This window comes from Vulpes vulpes, chromosome 15 (genome assembly GCF_048418805.1).
Source record: "Vulpes vulpes isolate BD-2025 chromosome 15, VulVul3, whole genome shotgun sequence".
In the NCBI taxonomy this organism is placed as follows: domain Eukaryota; kingdom Metazoa; phylum Chordata; class Mammalia; order Carnivora; family Canidae; genus Vulpes; species Vulpes vulpes.
Genome location: NC_132794.1, coordinates 57357176 through 57384920, shown reverse-complemented (window position 1 = coordinate 57384920; position 27745 = coordinate 57357176). Strand labels below are relative to the sequence as shown.

The following is a 27745-nucleotide window of genomic DNA, read 5'->3' as shown; positions in this document are numbered from 1 at the left end:
GAGGGTCCACGAACACTTCATTACCTCAGCAGAAGCAGTTCTTTTCTACAGCAGCTCAAACAGTTTGCAGCTTTACCAACACTTGGAGAGCCAGTTTCAGTGACAAACACCCCCCACCCCCACCCCGAGGCATCAGTGCCAGCTGGATACTGCTCTTCCTCAGGTATGAGTTTCAGCTCCATACTGTAAGTTTTTAAGCTTAATAATTCCACCTCTTCATTTTGTTCCCTCATTTCTAGGAGTGAGTGGAAAATTTAAGTAAAAAATTTTTAAATTCTGTATGTACAGACAGCTGGTGTTTTCTGTTGCCCAACTCAGACCTAATTGAGTAGTCAGGAGACAAATCCTTAAAGATGTGATTTGTAGGTTAGTTTGGGTTTCAATGCAGGTCTGAAAGGTGTGAAAGGGTGTGGTGGTAATGCATGGTATGGTGGCATGATAAATCAGATTATCCCCCCTGGTTGAGGGCTCAAGTGGCTACTACATTTGTCAGGCAGTAGTGATGATTGTGTGGACTGTGGTATGGGTTAGATACTTCTGAGTGTCCTGGAGTACTTACAGAAGGAAATTACAAGCTTAGGTCTTTAAACATTCAGCTCAGGTCGTGGTCAGAGAACCAGTGAGCTTTCCTAACAGCCCTAAAAGAATCTCCTATCTCATAGTCAGAGGGCTGAGGTAGCTGAATATTAAACATTTAATTGTATGGTTACAGAATTGCAACATTAGTTGAATTCCCAGCATTTTGAAGTCTCATATGAAAGGGCATTTTTTTAAATATATTTTTTTAAGATTTTATTTATTTGAGAGAGCACATGAACTGTGGGGAGGGGCAGAGGAAAAGGGAGAAGTAGACCCCGTGCTCAGCCTCAGCTGGATGCAAGGCTCCATCCCAGGATCCTAAGATCATGGACTGAGCTGAAGGCAGATGCATAACTGACTGAGCTCCTCCAGGCACCCCAAAAGGACATAGAGAAAGAAGCTGGGAGTGAGATATCTGTTTGGACTCATGACGCATTTCCTAGTTCAATTTCCTAGTCACTCTGAGCCTCCCTTACCTGTGAGAAGCAGTTTGCTCCCCTGTACGTGAGGAAACTGGGTTTTCCTTGCTTGAAAACACTGTAATGTCACCTGGGGCAGCTTCCATTCTCTAGACTCAGCCAGCTGCATGCTGTCTGACCACTTGTTACCAAAAGACCCATCACTAGGATCTCTGCATACTCTGACAGAGAAAGCACAAACTCTGAAGAAGAAATAGCTTATATACCAAAAGAACTACAAGACTTTGCTGATATAGGGAGAAGCTGAGGGAATATGTGTGGAAGCGTATTTAAGAATGTGAGATGAAGGACAGACTATTGGGCCAAATTGACTGCTTTGGGCACACTTAAATATTCAGGATCTGATGTTTTCATAGCAAGACATGGCTCCATAGTTGGTTAGCTGAAACAAACTCATTGGTGACCTACTTGTAATGAAGCTTCCCTGGCATTGTGTGGAGGGAATCCGAAGGCGTAGGGAGATAAGAGTTGGATTAGACATGTCTTATGTTACATGCGTATCACCCCTCACCTCCAGTTACATCCCCTGAGAAGGCCAGATGAAAACAACAAACATTTAATTTAATATTTTATAATTTCTGACGGTCGTGATTGGCTTAGCAGGGGAGTTGTGGCTCTGGGTTTTTGTGGCAATCAAGATATTGGCTGAGAATGTATTCTCTATAGGTTTGCCTGGAACTGAAGGATTTGTTTCAAAAACAGCTCACTAATATGCTCTAGGCAGGAGGCCTCAGTTTGTCGCCACATGAGCCTCTCCATAGCAGTTTGAGTGTCTTCACATCATGGCAGCTGGCTTCCTCTAGGGCAAGTGACCTAAGGAGAGAAAGAGCAAGGTAGAAAAACCATAATGTCGTGGCCTAGCATTGGAAGTGAAGTTATATTCTGTTGATCACATAAACCAACCATGACACGTGTTGGAGGAGATTGCAGGGGGCAGGAATATCAGGCAGGAACCACCAGGAACTATGTTGAAAACTGGCTATCACAGCAGCTTTGCCTTCTACCAACCATCTTGGCCACCTTCCTTCTCTATAGATGCTTGTTATGCTTTTGGGGGCTAGGCTCAGGGAGCCAGATCAAGGTTGGCTTAGTGGAGATTTGGTTTCTGAATCTTGAGAAAATGTTGAAGTAATGGGCTAAGAACTGTGTAAAGAACTTCAGTCAGAGAAATTAATACTGTACATGTTCTCCCAGCATTGAAGATTATAGTAGGACCATGGATCTGTTTGGAGACATAGATGACATTTCTTCAGAGAGTGATGGGGACAATGAGCAACCTATTCCAAGGCAGGCTGTTGTAAGTACAATCACTAACTTCAACAGGTTCCATTATTCAAGGTTAAAAAGAAAGTTTCAAAGGCTGAAGGGTCTGCCTCCTATGAAAAGAGGACATTGATAATTGAGTAGAATTGAGTAGCGGTCTGAAACACTTGGTGAATCAGGGTGACTTTCTCAGCTATGTTGGGATTTGTGGGCATTTGAGGGCACAGAAACTGATCAAAATGAGGATGATGCCAAACTTTTGGGGCTAAACTGTGAGGACTCATTCATTATTTGAAAACCTTTAAGTTTTTCTTAATACAAACTTGTGCCAGAAAGCATGTGCTATTTGACTTTCTGCTCTGATTTTAATAGTACTGAGGGGTTGCACATTTTCACAGTTCTTTCATTTAATGCCTTATGGAAACTTGATAGGTCAACAAAATAGATATTTTTTCTGGTAATGAGGGCTAAGAGATCTTGTTTCTGTGGTGGTATTTCTGGGGAAGAGGATGAAATTTTGGGAAGAGGCCTGAAGGGGTTATGGACTGCTTTGTCCCTAAAATGGTGTCTGAATTTACTTCTGGTTATACCTACATCTCCTAGTACCAGAGAAGAGCTGGAACATTTTAAATTTCACTTGAAACCCTCACATTCTGATTCCTCTCTTAGGATGAACATGGATTGCCTCAGGACCAACAGGAGGAAGAGCAGATTTCTGAAACCAGAATAGAAGTAGAAATCCCCAGTATCAACTCTGATTTAGGAAATGAATTGTACTTTGTTAAACTACCTAAATTCCTCAGCATAGAACCCAAGTAAGAGGGCTGATTAAAGTTTTATTTTCAAGATCTTAAATAAAAACATGTGGAATATAAATGTTTTGTCTTATCATGAGTTGGCTAATTATAAAGAAGGGGGATTCCTCATATACCTCTGGAAAAGTAAATTTAGGATGCACTGTGGTAGAAAAATGATGAGTTACTAATAATGTGAGAATTTTAAAGTGAATGATTCTTCCAGCATTTTGGCACTTATAAATAAACAGACTTGACAGCTGGTAAAGGTGTTTTTCATTAGTATAAAGCTGAAAAATCAGAAAATGAGATTGACAAAGTTTGCTAGAGAAATCATAAATATTCAGTGCAAAAGCCACTGTAACTAGAAAAGACGATTTTGGACAACAAAATAGTATTGATGAGTATTTCTCATGAAGGTTCATGAGTTTAAACAGGATACCTTTTCTTTAAAAAAAATAGAAAGGTAGACTGTCTTATTTTAGAAGACATTTCTTCAAACAAGACTTAAAATTATTAGTCACAGTTGGATTTTATTTCAGATAATGTTTTAAAATCAAATTTCAAGAAAGTATGCAAACTAGCATACATGAAGCTCTTTGCCTCCTGTGATTTTTAGTATATTGGTACATGTTGTAAAGATTATTTTATGGCATTAATAATATTCATTACTAAATATGGCTAATATGTGATTAAAAAACGATTTTTAGACCTTTTGATCCTCAGAATTATGAAGATGAATTTGAAGGTGAGAAAGTGCTTGATGAGGAAGATAGAACCAGGTTGAAATTAAAGGTACTATTCTATACTTCCATTTTTTTTTTTTTTTTGAGGTTTTTCATTAAAACAGAGATAATGATTTGAGACTTGAGATTATGAAATGTTCTTTTATGTTTACTCTTCAGTCAACAAATAACTGTTTGGAACAAGGACTGAAATGTCTTTTCAGAATATTTTTAGGGGAGAAGTTACATACTCTTTTTAATCCCTGCAATGGTCACTCTTCTAACCTTTTTCTCACAGTTGTAATTTTTCAATTAAAGTAACAATAAAAATTCTTGAAAGTTGTTAGCTACTTCCTTTAGGATAAATATAGTTAGGTATATGGAACTGCCTCTACTTTTATAGTGGGTAGCTTCTCACAACTTCCAACAGTAGAAATCTCGCAGACTCTTTATGGAATTCAGATTATGCACAAGGAGATGCCTTTTCTTCAGGCGATTCCTCTCAGGAAGGCCTGGGATGGCAGGACACTCCAGTGCTGTCACAGGGATGTTGTCTTGTTGCTTGGGGTGGCATATGAGCTTCTGTCACAGGCAGAACCAATTTTTTTTTTTAAGATTTTATTTATTTATTCATGAGAGACATAGGCAGAGGGAGAAGCAGGCTCCATGCAGGGAGCCCAATGTGGGACTCGATCCCGGGACCCCAGGATCACGCCCTAAGCCGAAGGCAGATGTTCAACCACTGATCCACCCAGGCATTCCAGGCAGAACCAATTTTTATGCTACCTTTGTGATGTGGAGTTCCTACTACATGGGTAGGACAAATTTGAACTAAAAACAAAGTGTAAGTGTTAGGTTTTAATTTGTTAATTTTTTAATTGTACATTCTTTTATTATTTTATTTTTAATTTAATGCCCAGAGCTTCCCTGTCTTACTAGACCAGGCTTACTAGTCCCTCTTTCATTGGGCTCATAGCCCTTCATAGACTTGCAATAGGCAGACTTCCATTTTAACTGCCTACCTCATGTGGACCCAAAGTCTCATCTTCTCTCTTTTGAAGCTCTTACTGTGTGTGATAATACTTCCATCTTGCATTGTACTCAGCTTCTGCTTCCACTGCTGTGAACTAGAGCTTAGGAAAGATTTAAACAAAATGGTTAGTTTACTCAATATTTCTAGATATTTGTGGCAGGAGTGTTTCAGTGTTGCCTGATGGGCTATTTATTTTGTGAGCTTCCTTTGTCACTACCTATGAATTCTTGGCACATGATTATAAGTCACTCGAGGAAAAAAGAACATGCAGTTTAGTTACATTGGTTTTCTAATGCCCTTGTGTTTTGAACCAGGTGGAAAATACGATAAGATGGAGGAAACGCTGGGATGAGTACGGAAATGAAATTAAGGAAAGCAATGCTCGGGTGGTCAAGTGGTCAGATGAGAGGTGAGCCCATATAATACCCGAAGAGCACTGAAAGACCCAGAGTTCTCTGTGCAGGACCTTACTTTGGGGCCATCTTTCATTAAAGAATTAACAAAATCTAGGCCTCTGGGAGGAGGACACTTTAGGAGTAGGCTCAAGATGTGATCAGATTCATGGTAGATGCCTTATTGGGGTGAAAGCGTAATGCTAGCTCACATGCGTGAGGTGCCATTGTACAGTATAAATTGATATTTTGGGGAAAAATGTTTCTGTTTTAGTAACGACATGGTAGAGATTGGGAAAATGACAAAAACAATTTCAGGTTAAAGAAGGATGCATTTTACCACCTTTTGCTTTAAAGGGAGTAAGTTATTTATTTATTTATTTTTATTTATTTATTTATGATAGTCACAGAGAGAGAGAGAGGCAGAGACACAGGCGGAGGGAGAAGCAGGCTCCACGCACCGGGAGCCTGATGTGGGATTCGATCCCGGGTCTCCAGGATCGCGCCCTGGGCCAAAGGCAGGCGCCAAACCGCTGCGCCACCCAGGGATCCCCTAAAGGGAGTAAGTTATTGATAGCATCTCTGTTTTTCTCATGAATTGAGTATACAGTCCCATAGCATTTTAAGTAAAGCCAGGAGGGGAACATGGAGATGGTAGGATTTGTTCAGTGCCCCCCAGTACTGAACGGTTTCTTCTTTGCAGCCTTTCCCTGCATCTAGGCAATGAAGTGTTTGATGTCTACAAAGCCCCAATGCAGGGCAATCACAATCACCTGTTCGTTCGAGAAGACACTGGTCTACAGGGACGAGCCGTCTTTAAATCCAAACTCACCTTTAGGTAACTGTTCCTGCTGACATTTTGTTCCTGGTAGGTAGAGAGCAGTGGGGCTGAGAGCTGTGCAGAGAGCCTGACTTGGCCCTGACTGACATTATTACAGGGTGCTCACCAGGGACGTGGTCTGTTTCCCACACTGTTTTTTCACCTTTACTACGAATTGCTGTTTCTCAGGGAGCCAGTTAATGTCAAAACTGGCAGGCGACTACTGTGTAAACCAGACCAGTGAATGAATTCACATTGGTTGGTGCACCTGGCAGGAGGCCTAGAAGACTGGTCTGTGCTGCTCAGCCGGTCTGTGTCCTTTCCCTTCAGCTGGGAGGCCAGCCGATCATGGGCATGTTGTCCGGGGTGAGCACAGAGTAGTGGAAAGGGCTAAATGGTGTGAGGGGCTGCAGTTTGACCCCAGGCAGGCAGGTGCTCCCTGTCTGTGCTGCAGCCTCTTCACTGGACGCTACTCCCTGCGCTCCGTAGCATACCTTCCCTCTAAGGACACAGAGCTGTTGTCCTTCGTGTGGCTCTCCTTGAAGTGGGGCCCTTAACAGACTACCTGTACACAATGTCTCTTTTTGAGGTCATGAAAATGTTTTAAAATCAAATTGTGGGTCCTCCTGGGTAGCTCTGTCTGTTAAAGGTTTGCCTTTGGCTCAGGTCATGATCCCAGGGTCGTGGGATGGAGCCCTGTGTCGGGCTCTGCTTAGTGGGGAGTCTGCTTCTCCTTCTCCCTCTGCCCCTCTCACCCACCCCCAACTTGTGTTCTGTCTCTCTCTCTCAAATAATATCTTTATAAATAAAATCAGATTATAATAATGGTCACACAACTTTGTAATTTAAAAAATCATTTAATTGTGTATTAAAATGAGTGAATTTTATGGTATGTAAATTATGCTCAATATAATGTTACTCCATTTTAAAGACTAATGGACAGCTTTGAGGTTGTGTCTCACTTGTGTTTAAGCTGAAGAAGAGTCTCAATCTCACAACCTTTTTTTTTCTTTTATTTTTGTAGAGAGAGAGGGTAAGTTGGGGAGAGGGAGAGACAGCATCTTAAGCAGGCCCCACTCTCAGCACAGAGCCTGACACGGGGCTCAATCTCACGACCCTGAGATCATGACCTGAGCCGAAATCCAAAAGTCGATGCTTAACCTACTGAGCCATCCAGACGCCCTTCACTCTCACTAAATTTTAGTTTCCTTATCTACAAAATGGCGATAATATCTACTTCACAGGGATATTTTGTCAGTTAAGTCAAATAATATATAAGATATCATGCAGTGCAGAGACCTGGCATAATAAATGCTGTTCAAGTCCAGCCTCTTAATGAGCTTTCTCAAATGCTGCTGTAAGACAAACGATTCTACAGCCTGCTTTTTTCCATTGTGGCCTATTTTCCACATTCCTTAAGTCCCATCTCTCTACAGCTTCAGAGACTCCCTCCTGAGGATCACCCTTTCTTCTTTCTGATGTACTAAAACCGACCTTCCTTTAGTCAGGAATGTACGTTTTCCGCACCAGCGATTCCTGTTCTTGGTACTGTCCTGGGCTGTCGTGAGGCCTCCTTGCTTTGACCCTCCTTCTAATCGTATTCAGATGAAGAGACTCTTCTTTACTTCTTGAATTGGGACTTCTGGCCTCTGCAGCACCCTCATGGAACTGAGATTTCATATCCTTTTTCTTTTTTTTTTTTTTTAAGATTTTATTTATTTATTCATGAGAGACACGGAGAGAGAGACAGACAGAGACACAGGCAGAGGGAGAAGCAGGTTCCATGCAAGGAGCCCGATGTGGGACTCGATCCCGGGTCTCCAGGATCAGGCCGTGGGCCGAAGGCAGATGCTCAACAGCTGAGCCACCCAGGCGTCCCTCATATCCTTTTTCTGTCTCTGATTGTTGTCGGGGGTTTCTTTGGACAAGTCCTTGACCCTGCCACCTGTTCTCTTCCTTCCTCCACTTGCACTTCACCCCATCAGCATCTCCTGGGAAATGGGACGGAGGTTGGAACCAGAGAATGAGGAAGCCTCAGAGCCCCAGGACCTGTGCCCCGCTTCCCTCATCTGCTGCAGGGGAAGTGGTCACTGTCCACAGCTGTTTGTGCCGTTGAGATAATCGCCTCTAAATGTTCTTAGTCTACAGTGACACATTCTTGTCCATGTCCCAGCAGACCTCATTCTACAGACTGTGCCACACAGAGAAAGATGACCCTGCCACTTGGTAATAGATGCTCAAAGACACAGAGGATTAGAATCTTACCAATTGCTGGTTGTGATCCTGAGTGCCAGCGCACAGAAATAATTAAGGTACATTGGCTATGTTTTATCCTGGGATTTTTTTGGGGGTATTAAAAGCTGCACTTTCCAGAATATTAATTCACAATTAATGCCACAACCATTTTATTTCTTATAGTTATCAGGGAGCCAACCTAAACCAAGTGTGTAGTTAACCATAGTCATGTCAATGGCCACTGGTAGGATAGAGCAAACCAGCCACTCATGGGCTCACTCTCCAGTTGATGAGATTTCAGGGGAAACCTGATAATTTAGAAAATACCAACTTTGACAGATACCATAAGACTTTGTTAGCCAGACAGGAAATGCTAGGAAGGTCAAAAAGACATTCCTAACCCAACACTGGCTCTGCTTGTGAACAGCAGTGTGTGGATTGCCAGGCAGAGGAAGGGTATGAATGTTCTGCTTTGGGCTCAGGGACCCTCCCCTATGCCAGCGCCTCCCCATCCTGTCATCCAGAGCTCTGGGGAAGCTCTCCGGATGAGATGCCCAGACAGGAACATCTAGGCACCAGTGTAGTTTGGTGGCGCCTGACCAAGCCGGGGGTCTGTCTCAGGGGTTGGCAGACAGCGTCCCCCAGGCAGAAACACACTGGGCATGGATGAGGTTCCTCAGGCTGGTTGCTGCTCTCTGGGCTCTGAGTGGCTGGTGGCGTAGGGGATGCTGCGGCTCCTGAGGCCACGTTTGTGCCAGTCCTGATTGGGCGGTTGGCACGAGGGAGCCTCCTGCCTCCTCACCCTGTGTTGCCTTCATGCCTTAGAATTAAACTACAAAGTGATCTCTGTGTGTGGTAGCAGGTGTGGAATGGAGAGAGCCGTACTCTGAAGACAAGAAATATAGTAAATGTAGGTTCAAATGGGCACAAAGATAGTTCAGTTTTTCAGTTAAAAAGTTGGTTTGCTTCTTTATAGAAAGAAGAATGTTTGAGGGCTTCTACTCACCAGACAATCCATCTGTGGGAGAAGCAGAGCCAGCAGCGGCTGAGTGTCCCCTACCAGGACCCCAACAGCATCCATGAGGAGGAGGAAGGTGCCAAAGCCATTAAAAACCATTACCAAGGGGAGCTCCAAGGTGAGTTGGGCATGGAGATCCGATTTCATCACCTGAGGACCACAGAGGTTGATGATGGGCGTTTACTCCCTGTCCTGCTGCGATTTACTTAGAACAATAGTACAAAGGCCTTTTATTTTTAGTTAGGGCTACTTTCCCACAGAAGAGCTTAGCTGGGAAAATAAGGCACCCCCAAAGTAAAGTCAATTAAATAATTTATGTCCTTACAGAGGAAAATGTGTGATGAGCAGTTTGCCTGCTTGCGTATTGAGCCGGTATTTAAACTTTGTAATTTTTAATGTGTGCATAAAACCTCTTAGGTGTTTAAAAGCCTTGTCTCTCTCTCAGAACAAAATCTCTCAAATCAAAGTCATTTCAGCATGTCTGAAAGTTATATACACTTCATCAAAACCTTAAAGATGTTGTCGGCTCCTCAAGGGAAAATGTATAGTGGGAAGCAACAACAGTCAGGAAAAAAACTCAGGAATACACAGGTCTTCGTCTATGAGGGAAAATCTCACGTCTGAAGTTCCTTTGCTTTCAGATGAACAAGCCAAAATCTGTACTTCCGACAGTGATGAGGGATCAGAAGAAGAAATTACTGAGAGCAAGGAAACTGACCAGTGATGAGGTAAAACCAAATTTATTCGATGCTAGAGGTTTACCGTTTCCTCTAGTCCACTCCTGGAATGAAGAGTAGCTCCCAGCCCAGGAGCACGGACAGATGTCTGTACACTTCACTGAAACTCAGGGAGATAAGTGCAGTGATTGGACCAGGAGTGGCCAGAGGAGAGTCTGATCCTTTGTTCAGGTGGGTGTTGGAAGGCTGCTCAGAGGAGACCTCAGAGCAAAGTCTTAGGTTGCAGGGCACTTGGGCCTGGAGGGCGTCCTAGGGGGATGGAAAGGCCTGTGAGGAAACGTGTGGGGCCCTGAGGCACCACCACGCTCAGTAGTAATTCAGTGTGGTAGAGCAAGAAGCATCCTGGGAACTGGGTGTCTTTATTGTTTGGGTATAATAGTAATTGAGGGTTATTCCGTTTTCACGTTATTGAAATATTTTTCCTTTAATTATTTCCTTTTCCACTTATGATGTCATAAGTACAAATAAAATTTTTTTTTAAAGGTTTTATTTATTCCTGAAAGACACAGAGAGAGGCAGAGGGAGAAGCAGGCTCCACACAGCCCAATGTGGGACTTGATCCTGGGACCTGATCCTGGGACCCTGGGATCACACCCTGAGCTAAAGGCAGACACTCAACCACTGAGCCACCCAGGCATCCCTACAAATAAATTTTAAGTCTTAAATATATAGGGAATCACTGTATTTCCCATATGCCAGTTTAATTGATTCACTGTTTTCTTTCTGAATGTTTAACATGCTTCACTCTAGGTTTGGAGTCACAGATCAGAGTAAACATCACAGTAACAGAAATGTTAAGCATGTCAGTTAAGCACTGGTCACCTAAGGGAGACATTCACTTTTCATATAAAAATATATATTTAAAACTTCAGGGGCACCTCGTGGCTCAGTCTGTTGAGTGTCTGACGATTTGGTTTGAGTTGTGAGATTGAGCTCCAAGTCGGGCTCCATGCTAGTGCAGTCTGCTTGAAATTCTCTCCCCACTGCCCTCTGCACCCCTACCCCTGCTCACTTGCTCTGTTTTCAAAATTAGTAAATAAAATCTTAAAAAAAAAACTTTAAAAGTATACTGAAAACACATAAAATGCAAGCAGTCCTTTTTTAAAACCAACAGGCTTTATTTTTTTATTTTATTTTTCCACAGGCTTTAAAATACTAAATTTTAGATAGAAAAAAATGAAATACTGAGGAAGCAGGGGAATGGATTTCAAGCAATATGATCAAGCAATATGAGTGTCAGTCAGTATAGTGAGGAGGAATTGTCCCTCCTGGCCTGACAGCTGCCCAGGGGAAGCCCGGGTTCATGGGGCCTGACCAGCTAGACATCGTGTCTGAGGACCTGGGTTGTTGCTGCGGGGTGGCCTTCTAATGTGAAGGGCTGGCTCCTCCATCAGTTCAGACCACTTTAAGTTTTTTTTTTTTTTAAGTTTTTAATTCCAGTTAATTAACAGGGTTATATTAGTTTCAGGTGTACAATATAGTGATTCAGCACTTCACCAAGTGCCCTCTTTATCCCCATCACCTGTTTCACCCATCCCCCAACCCCCCTCCTGTCTGGTAACCATTTGTTCTCTATAGTTAAGAGTCTTGTGTTGTCTGTTTTTTCCTTTGTTCATTTTTTTTGTTGTTGTTTCTTAAATTTTACATGAGTGAAATCATAGGGTATTTGTCTTACTCTGACTCATTTCACTTAGCATTGTACTTTCTAGTTCCATGTCGAGATTTCATTCATTTTTAGAGCTGAGTAATATTCCATTGTATATATACTACATCTTTTTTATCCATTCATCTAGTGATGGACACTTGGGCTATTGTAAATAATGCTGCTATATGTAAACATCAGGGTGCGTGTATCCTTTTGAATTAGTGTTTTTATATTCTTTGGGTTAATACCCAGTAGTGCGATAGCTGGATGGTAGAGTAGTTCTATTTTTAATTTTTTGAGGCATCTTAAAACTGTTTTCTGCTCTGGCTACACCAGTTGGCATTCCCACCAACAGTGCAAGAGGGTTCGTTTTTCTCCGCAACCTCACCTACACTTGTTACTTTAGTTTTTGATTTTGATGATGAATGATGATGAGCATGTTTTCATGTGTCTGTTGGCCATTTGGATGTCTTCTGCCCATTTTTCAATTGGATTATTTGGTTTTTAGGTGCTGAATTGTATGAGGTTTTTACATATTTTGTATACTACCCCTTCATCAGATATGTCATTTGCAAATCTCTTTTCCCATTCAGTATGTTGCCTTTTAGTTTTGTTGTTTCCTTTGCTGTACAAAAACTTTTTATTTTGATGAAGTCCCAATAGTTTGTTTTTGCTTTTGTTTCCCTTGCCTCAGGGGACCTATCTCAAAAAAAAAGTTGCTGTGGCCGATGTCAGAGAAGTTATTGCCTGTGCTCTCTTCCAGGATTTTTATGGTTTCAGGTCTCATATTCGGGTCTTTAATCCATTTTGAATTAATTAATACACACAAACACACACACACACATATGGCTGTTTAGTTTTCTCTACACCATTTGCTGAATATGCACCATTGCATATTGTTTCCTACTTTGTTGAAGACTAATTGGCCATATAATCATGGGTTTATTTCTGGGTTTTCTATTCTGTTCTGTTGATCTGACTATTTTTGTGCTACTACCATACTGTTTTGATCACTACAACTCTGAGATAAAACTTGAAGTCCAGAATTTTAAGATTTTATGTATTTATTCATGAGAGACAGAGGCAGAGACACAGGCAGAGAGAGAAGTAGGCTCCTCACAGCGAGCCCAATGTGGAACTCGATCCCAGGACCACAGGATCATGACCTGAGACAAAGATAGACACTCAACCACTGAGCCAGCCAGGTGCCCCTTTGCTTTTCTTTTTCAAGATTGGTTTGGCTATTCAGGGTCTTTTGTGATTCCATACAAATTTTAGGTTTATTCTATTTCTGTGAAAAATGCTGTTGGTATTTTGATAAGGATTGCATTAAAGGTATAGAATGCTTTGGGTAGTATACACATTTTATTTTATTTTATTTTATTTTATTTTATTTTATTTTATTTTATTTTATTTTATTTTATTATTTTTTAGTATACACATTTTAGCAAGATATGTTCTTCCAACCCATGAACATGTTCCCTTTCTTTATGTCTTCTTCACTTTCTTTCATCAGTATTTTATAGTTCCAGAGTTCAGAATTTTCACCTCTTTGGCTAGGTTTATTCCTAGTTATCTTATTTTGGGTACAACTGTAAGTGGGATTGTTGTCTTAATTTCGCTTTCTGCTGCTTCATTATGGTGTATAGAAATGCAACAGATTTCTCTATATCAATTTCGGATCCTGCAATTTTACTGAATTTGTGTATCAGTTCTAGCACTTTTTTGGTGGGGTCCTGGGTTTTCTAAATACAGTATCATGTCATCTGTAAATAGTGAATGCCTTTTATTTTTGTGTTGTCTGATTGCTGTCCTAGGACTTCCAGTACTATGTTGAGTAAAAGTGGTGAGAGTAGACATCCTTGTCTTATTCCTGACCTTCGGGGAACAGCTGAGTGTTTTTTTGCCACTGAGGATGATGTTAGCTGTGAGTTTTTCATAGGTGGCCTTTATTACATTGAGGTACATTCTCCCTAAACTTATTTTGTTGGTTTTTATTATGAGTGGATGTTGTACTTTTATCAAATGCTTTTTCTGCACCTACTGAAACGATCATATGGGTTTTTAAAAAGATATTTATTTATTTGTTAGAGACAGAGAGAGAACCAGAGAGCACAGCAGAGGGAGAAGCAGACTTCTGCTAAGCAGGGAGCTCAATGTGGAGCTCAGTCCCAGTACCCTGAGATCATGACCAAGGCAGACACTTAACTGAGCCACCCAGGTGCCCCATGATCATATGGTTCTTATCCTTTCTCTTATTAATATGATATGTCATGTTGATTGACTTGCAAATATTGAACCACCCTTGCAACCCAGGAATAAATTCCACTTGATCAGTTGATTTTTTTTTTTTTTTTACATATTGTTGGATTTGCTTTGCTACTGTTTTGTTGAGGATAGCTCAAAACTACTATAGACAAAGTTTCTAGAAATGTTTGAAACTGAATATTACCTCTTATCTCTTGTATCTGTTCAGGAGTTGAGGCTTCCAGAAAGAGAAAAGCAGCAGGTGAAGAGGAAGAAAATGACTGAAGTATGAAATGTGCGCTCTTTGTATACATTGTATTGATCCTTGAAGAACACAGGTTTGAACTGCTTGGGTCCACTTACAGCTATTTTTTAAAAAATAAATATGGTACAGTACTTTAAATGTATTTTCTCTTCCTTATGGTTTTCTTAAGCTTACTTTATTATAAGAATATATAATACATTTAACAACCAAAATATGTATGAATCAACTGTATGTTATCTGTAAGGCTTCTGGTCAGCAGTTGGCTGTAAGTAAACTTTCTGGAGATCAGAAGCTATACTTGGATTTTCAACTGTGTGGGGAGTGGGGGGTACTCCTAACCCCAACATTATTCAAGAGTCAACTGTATATTGTTAAGTTTGTTTTAAAGCAATGATGACACGACTTGTTTTGACTGAAATGATGAATTGAGTCGTTTTTGCATAATCCTACTTGTGAATAAAGAATATTCAGAAGCAAGACTATGACTTTAGAAAGCCCATTTTTCCCCCAAAAGAAGCTTATTTTGGTAACTGTTTGCTCTGGGTCTAAGGTTTTTGTGCATTTTGGCTGCTCTACCCACCTCATTCTCCTGGCTGGGCCCAGGCATCGCCTCTTCTGGGATGTCCTCCTGTCCTGCCTAGCTGGGTTTGGGATCCTTCTGTGTTTTGTCATTTATTTCCATGGGCGTGGCACTAACTTTCCATCGGCCACATTGCTCTGTAGTCCTGTCAGTGCAGGTAGAGCATGGAAGGGCTCAAGGACACTGAGTGCTTTGCCAAGTGCTGCACTGGCCTTACCAGTTCTAATCCTCAGAACAACTTGAAAGGCAGGTATCGTTAGTTTCCATTTTACAGACTTGGAAGCTGAGGTTTAAAGAACTTTGACTATCTGGGGGCATCTGGGTATCTCAGTCGATTAAATGTCTGCCTTTGGCTCAGGTCATGATCTCAGGGTAGTGGGGTCGAGCCTTGTGTTGGGCTCCAAGCTCAGTGCAGAGTGCTTGCGACTCTCTTCTACCCCTCCCTCCCGCTCACGTGCTCACTCTCTAAACTCTTGGGTGCCTGGGTGGCTCAGTTGTTAAGTGTCTGCCTTCGGTTCGGGTCATGATCTCAGGGTCCTAAGATCAAGTCCCACATTGGGCTACCTGCTCAGCAGGGAGTCTGCTTCTCCCTCTCACTCTCCCTCTGTGCACTCCCTCCCTCTCTTGCTTTCAAATAAATAAATAATAAAATATCTTTACCAAAATATTAAAAAAGACCTCTGTCCAAAGCTTTTTCTTCCCAAGTAAAAAAAAAAAAAAGGCATTTTAGAGAGAAGGGTCATGATCTTTTATATGGAGCAATCACAGTGTTAAGTAGATCCTTATGGAGAAAGACCCAAAATACCTGAGATGAATGTCATCAAGTTTAGAGGAAAGGGTAATGGGCAAGAAAATACTAGATTTGACTCCTAGCTTTGTGACTGGTGCACTAGCTGGGACACATAGCAGGTGCCTAGTATTTATTGAACCAACAAGCCAATGGTATTATCTTGGGCAAGTTACATGACTTTTCTGAAGGTTTCCTCAACTCACTGGGGTTTGGATTTGATTGACCATGTAAATCCCTCATGATTCAATATTTACATTTCTTGATCTCTGAAAATTGATACTAATTAGATATATCTTTTAAAATGTCTTATTGTTAAATAGATATGGTCAAAGAAAAAGGCCTATCATCTCACCATGCAGAAAATTCCAGAATTGTATTTCCCTTCCTTTTATAACTTTTAAAGCATAATTTCATGGTTGTATAGTAAACACATCCATAATTAGCACTACCTCCTGAAAGGCTAGACTCCTTCAGAACGCCAAGAGGTACCAGCACCGTTTCTTTGTAAGGTCAGCTATTTTTCACAGGGGTTGGCCTTGAGGCTCTGCTAGGCCTGCAAACAGGCCTGAGGCTGGGATCTCTAGGCCCTCAGACATGAAGGAAAGCTTCACAATCGAAGGACAAAAGATGTTTGATGACTTGACCCACATATGGTTGGCCATGCTCATCATTTGGTCCCTAAAAGAGCAGGGGCCACCGTGCTCGGCATGAGGACACTGTGTCCCCAGGGCCACTCGTACTCACAGGAGCTGGAGTTGCCGGAGCCTCCTTACTTGCCCAAGAGGACGGGCATCAAGACCTCCTGCAGGAGAATGTCAGCCCAACAGCCATCCTCGGAAGGCCGGCCAACAGTAAAGATGCATGGGAAAGGTGTTCATTCCTTCCAGGTTTGGAACTCTGGAAATTTTAAAGTATTTGACACTTATCTCTGAAAGATTCCTCAAACCCATTATAACACATTACACAGATTTTCTCTTTCGCTTGGTGGCTTTGGGTGCCAGGTAAGAAAGGTCTTGCTTTGCTGTAAAAATAATCTTTGGTTATCGTAGGCTTGGTTCCTGTCAGGTCCACAGAACCATTTCTTCATGTTTGTCAATTCACCTTTATGGCCAGACTAGACAGTACTGGTGGGATTTCACCTGCATGAAATTACTATTTTTATGGGTAAAAATGGTGAAGTATTAACAATTTAATATGGCTTCATAGAGCAGGATAGAATAATTACAGGAAACAAGCTTGTTCCTGAAGGGGTATGTAAGAAAGTTTAGAACACAGGAACTAAAGGGATATTTCAAAAAGTCCAAGTCTATAGAATATTTGATAGACTTTATTGAAATTATTTCAGTATGATGTGGTAAGTTCTAAATGCCTATAGTACAGAGTTTTCAAAAGAAACTTCACTATTGGGCACCCCCAGTGGCGCAGTGGTTTAGCGCCGCCTGCAGCCCAGGGCATGATCCCGCAGACCCGGGATCGAGTCCCATGTCGGGCTCCGTGCATGGAGCCTGCTTCTCTGCCTGTGTCTCTGCCTCTCTCTCGCTCTGTATCTCTCATGAGTAAATAAAATAAAAATAAAATCTTTAAAAAAAAAAAAAAAAGAAACTTCACTATTATGAACCAAGTTTAATGACATTTAAGCATCAGACTTTGGAGCTGAATTATAATGCAGAAGAGATAAGAATGACCAAATTAAAATGACAGAAAAATCTTTGCTAATATGTTTTCTTGATTAAAAAATAGTGAAGAATTTCTTTAGTAAGCAAGTCTTGTGGTGAGAATTATCTAGAAACATGAATGCTCAGTGAAAGGTGACCGAGAAGACAGTTCTGTAGATCATTAGACCCCAGAACTCACACCCTTGTCTGAGGGCAACAGGAGTTGTTCTGGTACGTCCATGAGTTTGGTACTCATGGGTGCCATGTGGTCAGTTAATGCTCTGCAAACATGAAGTGGCTAAGGGCATCATGCCAAGTAAAATAAGCCAGAGAACAAGTACTGTATGATCTCATTTATATGACTATCTAAAAAAAACTGAACTCAGAGAAACAGAATAGCCAGAGGCAGGGGCGGGGAGTGGGTGAAGGTGGTCAAAGCTATAAACTTCCAGTTAGAAGATGAAGAAATCCTGGGGACGGAATGTACAGCATAGTGTCATATTAACCACACCTTATTACATATTTGAAAGTTGCTAAGAGAATAGATCTTAAAAATTTTCATCATAAGCAAAAATCATTTTTTTTAGCTGTGAGAGGTAATAGTAACTAAACTTGGGGGTAGATATTTTGCAATATATACATGTCAAATCATGTTGTACACCTTTAATACAGTTATGTTAATTATATCTCAATAATATTTTAAAAACTTTTATGAAGCTGGGATGAAGGAACAAAAGGATAGGACTGAACTTACTGCTAAAGATTCCAGAGAAAGCACAGCCCTCGGATCTGCAGGAAGAGGAAGTAAGACACGCTCTGGGAGCACAGAACCAAAAATATCAGATTTTATGAAACCTCATAAGACTCTTTATCTTATTTTAATGGCAGCAAGGATTAAATATAATGTACAACAGAACAGGATTAACATTTTATCAAAACATTTTTTCTTTTAAAATTTTTATTTTATCATGGAATCCCCTTTTTAAGTGAAAATACATCAGATACTGTCAATGGAAAAACAATTTACAAAGTTCTATTTACATGTAACTTTTCCAGAGTGCACCTATTGCACAAAGGGAGTATGTGGGTTACTTCATTTAAATAGGAATTTGCAACTTAATGACCAAGATAATTTCTCCTTGAAATTACTAACAATCTGCTAGTTTTTTTTTAAAAACACAAAATGTTTATTTGGTCTTTTAAATGACAGGCACCCTTAGGAAATGTATTTTGCCTACACTTAAGACTTCTACTAGATTTAAGCTACAAGTTTATAGCACCAAAATCCTTTTTAACAGTATCAGTATTAGTTATTAATATTGCTTTTTTCAATACATACAATTTCATGTAGACATACTTGCAAATTTAGAACTTCAGACAAATAGGAATGTAAAATTTTACAAAATGGGGAAATTAAAAGATTCTTAAAAAAGGCAATTTAAAAATGCAAAGAATATCCTTTGATAAGATAACTAGATAAGTTTAAACTGGTTAGCGTACAGAATGTTTTAAGATCTTAGAAAATCTTTGGTTTTAAAAAAATCAAGACTATTTCAGAACCCTAATCTATTACAACATTTTAAAGTTATACAAGAACACTGGAAGTTATTGAAAGGTTAGGTGCCAGAATTTTAAAGATCAAAGTAAACATCAGTTTTCTCCCTTGTAATTACAATTTTGATTTTCTGTCCTCAATTGGATCAATGTTCATCTTTTTAAAGATATTTATGAAGAAATGTTTCTTCAGCTATAAAATGAACTGTCATAGCTCAGGACTAGAATGGTAGAAGCAAAACACTTCTTCCTACTGTGGTAAGTAACAAATGAAAAAGATCCTAGCCTCAAGTAAGATACATATACTGTGTAGGGCCCCATCTATGTATATTTTTAAAAAAAAAACTCACAGTAGAAGGGGTAACATACTTCTCAATTCATTGATACAGGACAGTGCAAGCAAGGAAGCCTTGCTGGAAGTATAACGGGTAGCCTTAGACTCCCTGCACGCTGACTCTCCACCCTGCTGCAAGTGTACAGTCTAAAATCAAGCACATTTCCAAAGTTGTATATGAAGAGACACACACACAGGAACACTTGCTAACTTGGAAAAAATATATATCAGTTGTCTCTAACTGAAAAGTAATAGTGCAAAGTCTGTCTTTGGCCCCTTGGAAACACTGGATACTGATTTAACACAACAAAGACATTCAGTTCTTATAAGGGAAGCTTTGGCCTGCTGAGGCGGCCTATAACCAGAGCACAGAAGACACTGCCTACCTAGCTCATTAAGTAAACTGTCCAGCCCAAGCCAAAGGAATAACATTTTGTAATTCAATTTAAAAAATCCTTGCCTAAAGAATCAATAGACCTATCCCCCTCCTCTTAAATGGGGTTCTTCCCTTTACTCCCTGAAAATGATATAGCCAGGCCTGAATTCTTCCTGCCTGTCTCCTGTAGCTGTGATAGCTCTGCACCCTTCTGCTCCAGGAGCTGCCCTGAGCCAGGAGGTGAATCCAGGTTCAAATCCCGTCACTCCACCTGCACTGGAGGCAGCCTTCACCATGCGACACTGTTCAAGTGTTCATTTGAATACTGTGAGCAGGAGTAGTAGGAAGAAACTTTTCTCAGGAGAGATTACTTTTACACCATGTGGACCAAAAAAGTATAAGATGAAAGGAAACATAAAAATTAGGCTTGTGAAGGACAGTTTTCCTTACTGGTCAGATAATTCGTAGTGAGCCTTGAGTCACTACTGTCTTTGCAATTCTGCAGCACATGCACGAATTCTCACAATACTGTGCAACAGTAATTCATACCCAGGCCAGTTCTAATTTACAGTAATCATCAGTTTTGATGACCATTTTGCATATGCCTCAGACTCAAATTCCATCACGTTTATTATCTTTGATTACACATGTTTAATAGCCTTTTTTTTATTATCTTAAATTACCAAGAGTTGGCAACATGTCTTTTACAGGGAAGAAAATAGCTTGCCTACTTACATGCTTTTTATATGACCTTTCACAAAAATTTAATAATGCCCAATTAAGATAAACTATAATGAATTTAGACATTTTGAAACGACATATGTAACCTAGCCGTGCTGATGGCTTTGTTTAAACAAGTCCAGGTGTTTCTGACGCACATACACCAGACAAGTGCAATGACCTGGAACATGCAGAAGGCACCTTTCTCTCTCACAGAGATGTGCTTTTACTCCTGAACAGATGACCTGATTTGGAGCCCTCTGTTTTAAAATCCTGGCATTTTGCTTTCTTGATAGAGGCAAAAAGCATACTCTTGCCAAGTTCATGTATTCTAAAACATGCAAAGGGCCCCCTGTGACGGAATAAAGAAAGCTTTGATGAATGTTTTGTACCTAACAGGTCCAATAGCAATTCTCATATCAGTAATGTCCCTTTTTGATTTAAAAAAGATTGGTCCTTAAAATGTTCATATTCTACATAAATGATTTCCTAAACTTCTACATTTGTATTTTTAAACTCATGACTCATCACAAACCATTTAATTAATAAGCTAAATTAAAATTGATTTTAGCAGAAGAAATGTTATAAAATACAAAATACCACCTACTATTGATTTTACAATTTGAAACTAATAACAAACTAGAAAGAAGATACATGTAGTTTAAAAAAAAAAAAAGATTTCCAGTCTTTTCCCTTCTACCCAGGAAAATGTTACATCTGACATCACCAACATTAGCTCTTGGTGACCTCTTAAAAGTCTCCCAAAGATTGTATCTTGGTGGACTTACTGGTGGTCTCCTTCAACTCGTCTTTTGCGAACTGTGAGGAAAAAAAAGAAAGGTTAGAAATCCCTGTTACTTTGTACAATGTTAACTTGCCTGTAACCAACAAGTTTCTATATAATCAATGCAGTTAGAGTTGCACATAAATGTCCATTTGTAGTTAAATAAAAAAATAAAAGGCCATTAAAATGAAATATTCACATCCTTCATCATTGCCATTTCCTTGCTGAGAACTGAGGGGTTTTCAAAATGAGAACCATGTGTCCTCATCTCACCTGAACTCCCACAGGAGTGGGGGAAATCTAAACTACTGCTCCGCAGTCACCTTCACATCACTGTATCTGTCTCATTTATTATTACAAGCATTGATACCTATTAAAACAATGACTTATACACATAAAAATAAATTCACAAAAGATATGGAAGAAAAAATAAAACAATGACTTATAAATTTACTGTGTTAAATTCTGAAGTGACATTCAGATAGCTGGGAAGAAAAAGTACTAAAAGTAATGATTTGCATGCTCCTGACTAGGCACTGCAACCTATTTAGTTTGTGAAAGAACATGCCATTTTACCATTTTATTTTTTTCATTTTACCATTTTAAAGGTAAATGACTTGCTACTGCTTTCCAAATTTTCCTTCTACTGTCTCCTACAAAATGAACCATGTTCTGACAAAACAACAAAGTAATGAACTCTCAGACCCTAGCAATGTGGTAAGATCGTATCTGGCGATTGTATAAACTGGACACCAAAGTACTCAATCAACTAGTTCAACGGATGGAGTAAAAGAAAGGTGCATATGTCTCAGGAGCCCCCAGCCAATTCAGACTGGTGACCCCCAAACCAGTAGGCCGTACTCAAGAGTAGGATAGATAGGGCCTTCAAGCAGACATTCAAGTTTACGCGTATTACAGCTTGTCCAGCCATTGGCTGGGTGCCTTCTAGAAAGTAAAAACCAGGAGAGCTAAAGTATCAGGTTCCCATGAACCTTTTTATACTTAGCTAATTAAGTACAACCTTCACTCTAATTTTAGCCCATGTTAACGAAAAGCAAGTTTTGCATGTTTACTGGGAAAAGGGAAAAAATCAAAGACTTGAGTCCCCAAATACAAATCTAATTCATATATATAGAGCTCTGAAAAACACAAATATTTGAAAAGCTAATCACATTAGCCCTTTAGGGTAGAACATTTCCAAGAAAATGTTGAATTGCAACAGAATTTGGATGTTATCGACAGACCATTTCAGATGTTAAAATGCATGTTATAAAAAGTATACATATAAAGGAGATCTGTGACCGTGGAGCCAGCAAAAAAGGTACGAAATGATGTGGTTAGCTGGTGTCAGGACAGTAGTAGGAGACTCGAGTTAAAGCAAATACTGCATGTGTGCCACAGAATCTCTCTGCTGGTAACAGCTAGGATGCTTCTCGGCTGGGGAGATGGGAGTAGGTGGGATTATTTCAATGAATAGGAAACAGTGAGAGGTAAGACATTATCAAAATCAACACTAAAGATCTGATATAGGCCCATTTGCAAGGTGAAGAAAACCTATATGCCCAGGAGATTCCGTACATGCTTCAAGTTTTGTACGGGTCTGACAGGTCTTTCTGGTGGCTTCATGTTAGACTGCAGGTAAGAAAGTGGCCTTTATGCTGGCCGCCCTGAGCTGGGCACAGAGGTCAACGCGTAGGGCTGGAGAAACCAGCTGAAGGTGCCACGTGCACACGCAGCAGAAGATTGGGCAAAGCGCTGGGCCTGCCTCTTTCTCACTCGGTGCCTCCTTGCTACCAGCAATTCCTCCGTTCAGCCGCTACAGGAGAGGCTTATAAATTCGGCCCTATTAACAATTCCTTGGCAATTTCTTGCCAAATCCCACTTCATTAATATACGTTCTCAATACTTTATGATCAATTGCAAGTAAGTTCTAACCTCATGTCCTATCCCTATAAGAATAGAAAGTAGAGGTTTTTTTTGAAGTATCCTTTTAAACAGACATTCAGGGGCCAATAATGGCTCTCAAATGCCTCTCACAAAAAATCCAAAGAAACTAAGTTTCTTATCTCATTTCAGTGCCTTCTAGAAGCCAGCATTCCCTCTGAATCTGGTGGCAACATTTTTCCATTGTGTTAGCTTCAAGCATCAAGTTCTTACTGAAAGTTTACTTCGGAGGCAGCATCGTGCAGTGAGTCCATTTTCAAAACTGCAAGCTGCCCTCAGCATATAGATAACTAGCTTGATCCCGAATGTGAGCTTTTATCCATGTAATTCCCCACTCCACGAGTGTCTTTATTCTCATTTCATGTCTGAAACTCTGGCTTGGTTCAGACCTAAACAGCAGGAAGTGGGGGTCTTGAGAGCTACCCACACAAAAAACTGCTTTCTCCTGGTTCTGCTTTGTATCAGACTGTACCTACAGTGTGGCCACCTCACCCTCCATTACACACGGACCCCTCCTCACTAAGCTGCGGTGTCAACATAAAGCAGCCCAGGAAACAGTTCTCTGGGGTTCTCTCATCTTTTGGTACACTGTTGATTCTCGATGGAAATAGCATGACTGCAAATGACACTGCGAATCAACAGTACACCACACACACCAATTTTCTAAAATGCAAGAGGCTAAAGTCTTCTATGGGAAACTAAGTCATCAAAGACAGAAAGGTTTCAACTAATGCTCTTCACAGTGACTGGGTGAAGGGAAGGAAGCGGTAACTTTTCAGCTTTAGAAATCTTTAAGGAATGCAAACTTGAATATGGCTGAAGCTTAGAAGAACTGCATCACTTTGAAGTGTTACTCCCTTTAAGAAGTCTTACTTTAATTCTTGTCTAAACACATCTTTAAAATATTTCAAAGACAAACACCAAACTTAAAAGAGTCAATTACTGGAAACCTGTAGAAACAAAACTACAAGCATAGTATTCTTTAATTCAGCCTTGGCTGGAAAACTTATTTCACATAGAAGCACAAGCCTCAGCAGTATTTTCAGCAGGAACCAGGGAAAAAAATGGGCAATGGCTGACCTTGGCAGATATGTACAGCAAGAAGACAAACTGCCCAGTCATGGCTGTGCAGGGAGACCAGTAAGGATGATAGACACGTGCCACATGCTATAAAACCTGGATCAAAACTATAATTCATATTTTTTCATGTAAAAATTAATTTCTATCTAGGCCTGCTTGATAAAAAGGGCAAAAATTTTTCCTGAAATGTTGAAATCTTTGATAGGTCCAAGAGGGGTCTTGTAACTGAGAACAAAATATTTGTTTCAGGAAGCATTTATCACATTTATGGTAGAAAATTGTTCACTTAAAGCTGTGAAATGTTCGTGACAGAAGATTTCACTCACCCAGTAATCACCACCACTGTGTGTAAACTCAAACTCTAATTCAATCAATATAAAAAGGACTATGCAGATTTTAAAACCAAAGGCCAGAAAAATCTGTGAAGTTTATTATAAAAATTTTTAAAAATTCCTCTAATACATTAGCTTAATGACACAATTCAGAAATTTGATTATGAAATGCATATGTCTTACCTAAGTCATTGTTTTTTGTTATAGCATTAGCTGCCCTGGTTCGAGGTCCCTGCTGTGTAAACTGATATCCAAATTTAAGGATATTTGTATTTTCCTCAAGCATCTTGGCCATTTCCAATTCTACAGCTGTCCCCAGCTGCTGCCTCTGGAATAATTAAAGAGCAGTATTAATAAACTAGATCAAAATACTTTTCAAGGTAAGTCAAGAATGAGACATTCACGTACATGCTGATTCTGTTGGTCATTTAAAATTTTCCCAATTCTTAAAATGTACACACATACTTAAGAGAAACAAAACTTTAAAGCTCAGTATATGTTCATAGAGATATCAAAAAACTGGATTACCACAACAAGATACCACTTCATACCCATTTTTATAGGATAACTATAATCAAAAAGACAATAACAAGTGTTGACAAAAATGTGGAAAAATCAGGAACTTCACACATGCTGGGACAAATGTAAAATGGAGCAGTTACTATGGAAAACCACTTGGCCATTCCTCAAAGTTAAAGAGAGTCACCACGTGACCTAGCAATTCCACTCTTAAGTATGTACCCATGAGAAATGAAAACGTTAAAAAACAAACATATCTTCATATAAAAACTTATATGTGAATGTTCTATCAGCATTATTCCTAATACTGAAAAAGCAGAAACCTCCCACATATAATATTCAGCCATAAAAAAGTATAACTATTAATCTATACTAAAACATGGATGAACCTGCAGAATAATTTGCTAAGTGAAAAAAGGTGGATACAAAAGACCACATTAAAAAAAAAAAAAAAAAAAAAGACCATATATTCTATCATTGCATGTATATGAGCTCTCCAACCAGGCAAATGTGTAGAGACAGAAAGTAGCTTAGTGGTTGCCAGAGGTTGGGGGGAGGGCTTTTGAAAACATTCTGGAATTAGTGGCGATGGCTGCACAAGTCTATAAATATGTTCAAACCCATACTAAAAATATTAAGTTAATATTCTGGATGCTTCAAATATCCTCATCTCCTTTTAGGCCACCACCTTCCCAAAAGGCTCCCCCTCCTACCTCCTGAGTCCCAAGCCCCTCCATGGCAGAATGGGCTGTGGCTTCCTCAGTCACTGCTGTAGAGCACTAACCTGATTGTCAATCTTGAGCTCTGCCAGGGTTTCATTATCTCTTAAAGCATCAATCAGTGCTAGAACCCCAACTCCTGTAATAAAGTTGGACTCCATATTTAAGCTCTTCAAATTTTTGTTCACTCTCAACATATCTGCAAAAGCCTAGAAATTAAAAGAACATATTTAGAGATAAAATTGATGGTGCCTATCACATACTCTACCTGCCACAGACAGATACAATAATTAGCATAACTGCTTTGATGTTTCTCATTAGATTGTTTTGGCTGGACACACTATGTCACAGGCCTCATGTGTATCTACTTTTCACACATACCCTGTCACAGAAGTTATTTATTTTTTTTTTATTTTTTTTTTAAATTTATTTATGATAGTCACACACACACAGAGAGAGAGAGAGACAGAGGCAGAGACATAGGCAGAGGGAGAAGCAGGCTCCATGCACTGGGAGCCCGACGGAATTCGATCCCGGGTCTCCAGGATCGCGCCCTGGGCCAAAGGCAGGCGCTAAACCGCTGCACCACCCAGGGATCCCTGTCACAGAATTTAGATGTGTCACATGTAATCCTCTGTTGGTGATATTCTCTGCTGCTATTCACGCTATTATGTTCACTGATACCCTAACTCCTCCTACTTTCTCCTGTGTCTCACACTTTCTCTAAGTTTCTATGTAGGACTAACTTCATCAAGGTCTCTTTGGAATAACTTTTCTTACTTGAGTCCTACTGCAGCTGGGTTACTGTGCAGCCAAAATGAAGATAATTTATGGACTGATTTTCAAGGCTGAGATGGGAAGGGATGCCTAAGGCAGACGCCAGAACTTAAAGTCAAGTTAAATGAAAAGGCAAGAGGGGGCAAAGATTCTAGAAACAAGTTGGGACAGATAGCCATACACATGTACTTTTTATTGGTAACAACTAGCTATGTAGAACAAATCCCTTACCATCCATCTGTATATATACACATTTCTTCAAATATTACTGGTGGCTGATTATTTGACTAAGTACTGCTCTGTAGATTTAGAAATAAAACATAGAAGTCCCTGCCTGATGGAACTTATATTCTAGTGGGGGGGGGGGCAGGATAATAAGTGAAATAGCAGATGGTAAAAGGGTTATAGATGAAGAAACTAGGTAGAGAGGAGTGCTGGGGGTGGGGGGGCGGGGCAGAGGTGGGGTTGCTAATTTATATCAGGTGGTCAGGAAAAGCCTCACCAGGAAGGTGACATTTGAAGAATGACTTAAAGGGATGACATAAAACGATATGAAATATCTTTAGGGAGAGAGTTATAGGCAAGAAAAAAAGGATAAAGGCCCCAAGTTAGGGGCATGCATGGCATGTCTGAGGAAGAGCAAGAGGCTGTATGTCTGCTGTAGAATGTAAAAACAGGCAAGTAGTGGTGCCTGGGTGGAGCAGCTGGTTGAGCATCTAGCTCTTGGGGTTTCAGCTCGGGTCTAATTTTGGGGTCATGAGACCAAGCCCCGCATCAGTCTCTGTACTCAGCAAGGAGTTCCGCTTGAGATTCTCTCCCTCCATTACCCCTCCACCACTGCGCACTCACTGCTCCCTTTCTCTCAAATAAACAAATATTAAAAAGAAAAAGGGGACAAGTATAAGACCACTGAAAGATTGTGATTTTTTATTCTTTTTTTTTTTTTTTAAAGAATTTTATTTTATTTTATTTATGATAGTCACAGAGAGAGAGAGAGAGGCAGAGACACAGGCAGAGGGAGGAGAAGCAGGCTCCATGCACCGGGAGCCCAACGTGGGCTTCGATCCTGGGTCTCCAGGATCGCGCCCTGGGCCAACGGAAGGCGCCAAACCGCTGCGTCACCCAGGGATCCCTGTGATTTTTTATTCTTAGTGAGATGGGAGCTGCTAGAGGGTTCTGAGTATACGAATGAGGTAACTAAAGTTTTTTTTTTTTTAAATCCCTTCTGATGCTATATAAAAAAACTGGCTTTGAAGTGGGAAAGATGGACACAGGCAGCTCAGTAAGGGGGCTACTGCAATAATCCAGATGAGAGAAGATAGTGGCTTAGACTGACTAGCATGGTAGTT

The 27745-nt window shown here is 40.3% G+C and overlaps 2 protein-coding genes across 3 annotated transcripts in view; one reads left to right on the top strand and one right to left on the bottom strand.

Moving 5' to 3' along the window:
• Positions 1–82: 82 nt before the first annotated feature.
• LOC112915934 (RNA polymerase-associated protein LEO1-like) lies at positions 83–14709 on the top strand. Its single transcript, XM_025993487.2, has 10 exons — positions 83–163; positions 2253–2355; positions 2991–3136; positions 3826–3910; positions 5188–5282; positions 5969–6103; positions 8262–8397; positions 9297–9456; positions 9980–10066; positions 14197–14709. The coding sequence occupies exons 2-9, from the start codon at positions 2275–2277 to the stop codon at positions 10060–10062; spliced, it is 921 nt and encodes a 306-aa protein (XP_025849272.1). The 5' UTR covers positions 83–163; positions 2253–2274; the 3' UTR covers positions 10063–10066; positions 14197–14709.
• A 3392-nt stretch (positions 14710–18101) lies between these two features.
• Positions 18102–27745, bottom strand: part of TMOD3 (tropomodulin 3) — an 83957-nt gene continuing 74313 nt past the window's right edge. For both annotated transcript variants that reach the window (XM_025993247.2, XM_072738552.1), the window contains exons 8-10: positions 25685–25828; positions 24565–24709; positions 18102–21060 (exon numbers count right to left, since the gene is read on the bottom strand). In XM_025993247.2, the coding sequence (XP_025849032.1) occupies positions 21026–21060; positions 24565–24709; positions 25685–25828 (324 nt within the window). In that variant the 3' untranslated portion in view covers positions 18102–21025. The remainder of the gene's footprint in view (positions 21061–24564; positions 24710–25684; positions 25829–27745) is intronic.

Coding starts and splice junctions, on each gene's coding strand:
- LOC112915934 (XM_025993487.2), top strand. CDS start 2,275: ATGGATCTGTTTGGAGACATAGATGACATTTCTTCAGAGAGTGATGGG. Junction 2,356..2,990: donor CTATTCCAAGGCAGGCTGTT/GTAAGTACAATC, acceptor TTCCTCTCTTAG/GATGAACATGGATTGCCTCA. Junction 6,104..8,261: donor AAATCCAAACTCACCTTTAG/GTAACTGTTCCT, acceptor ATGTCCCAGCAG/ACCTCATTCTACAGACTGTG.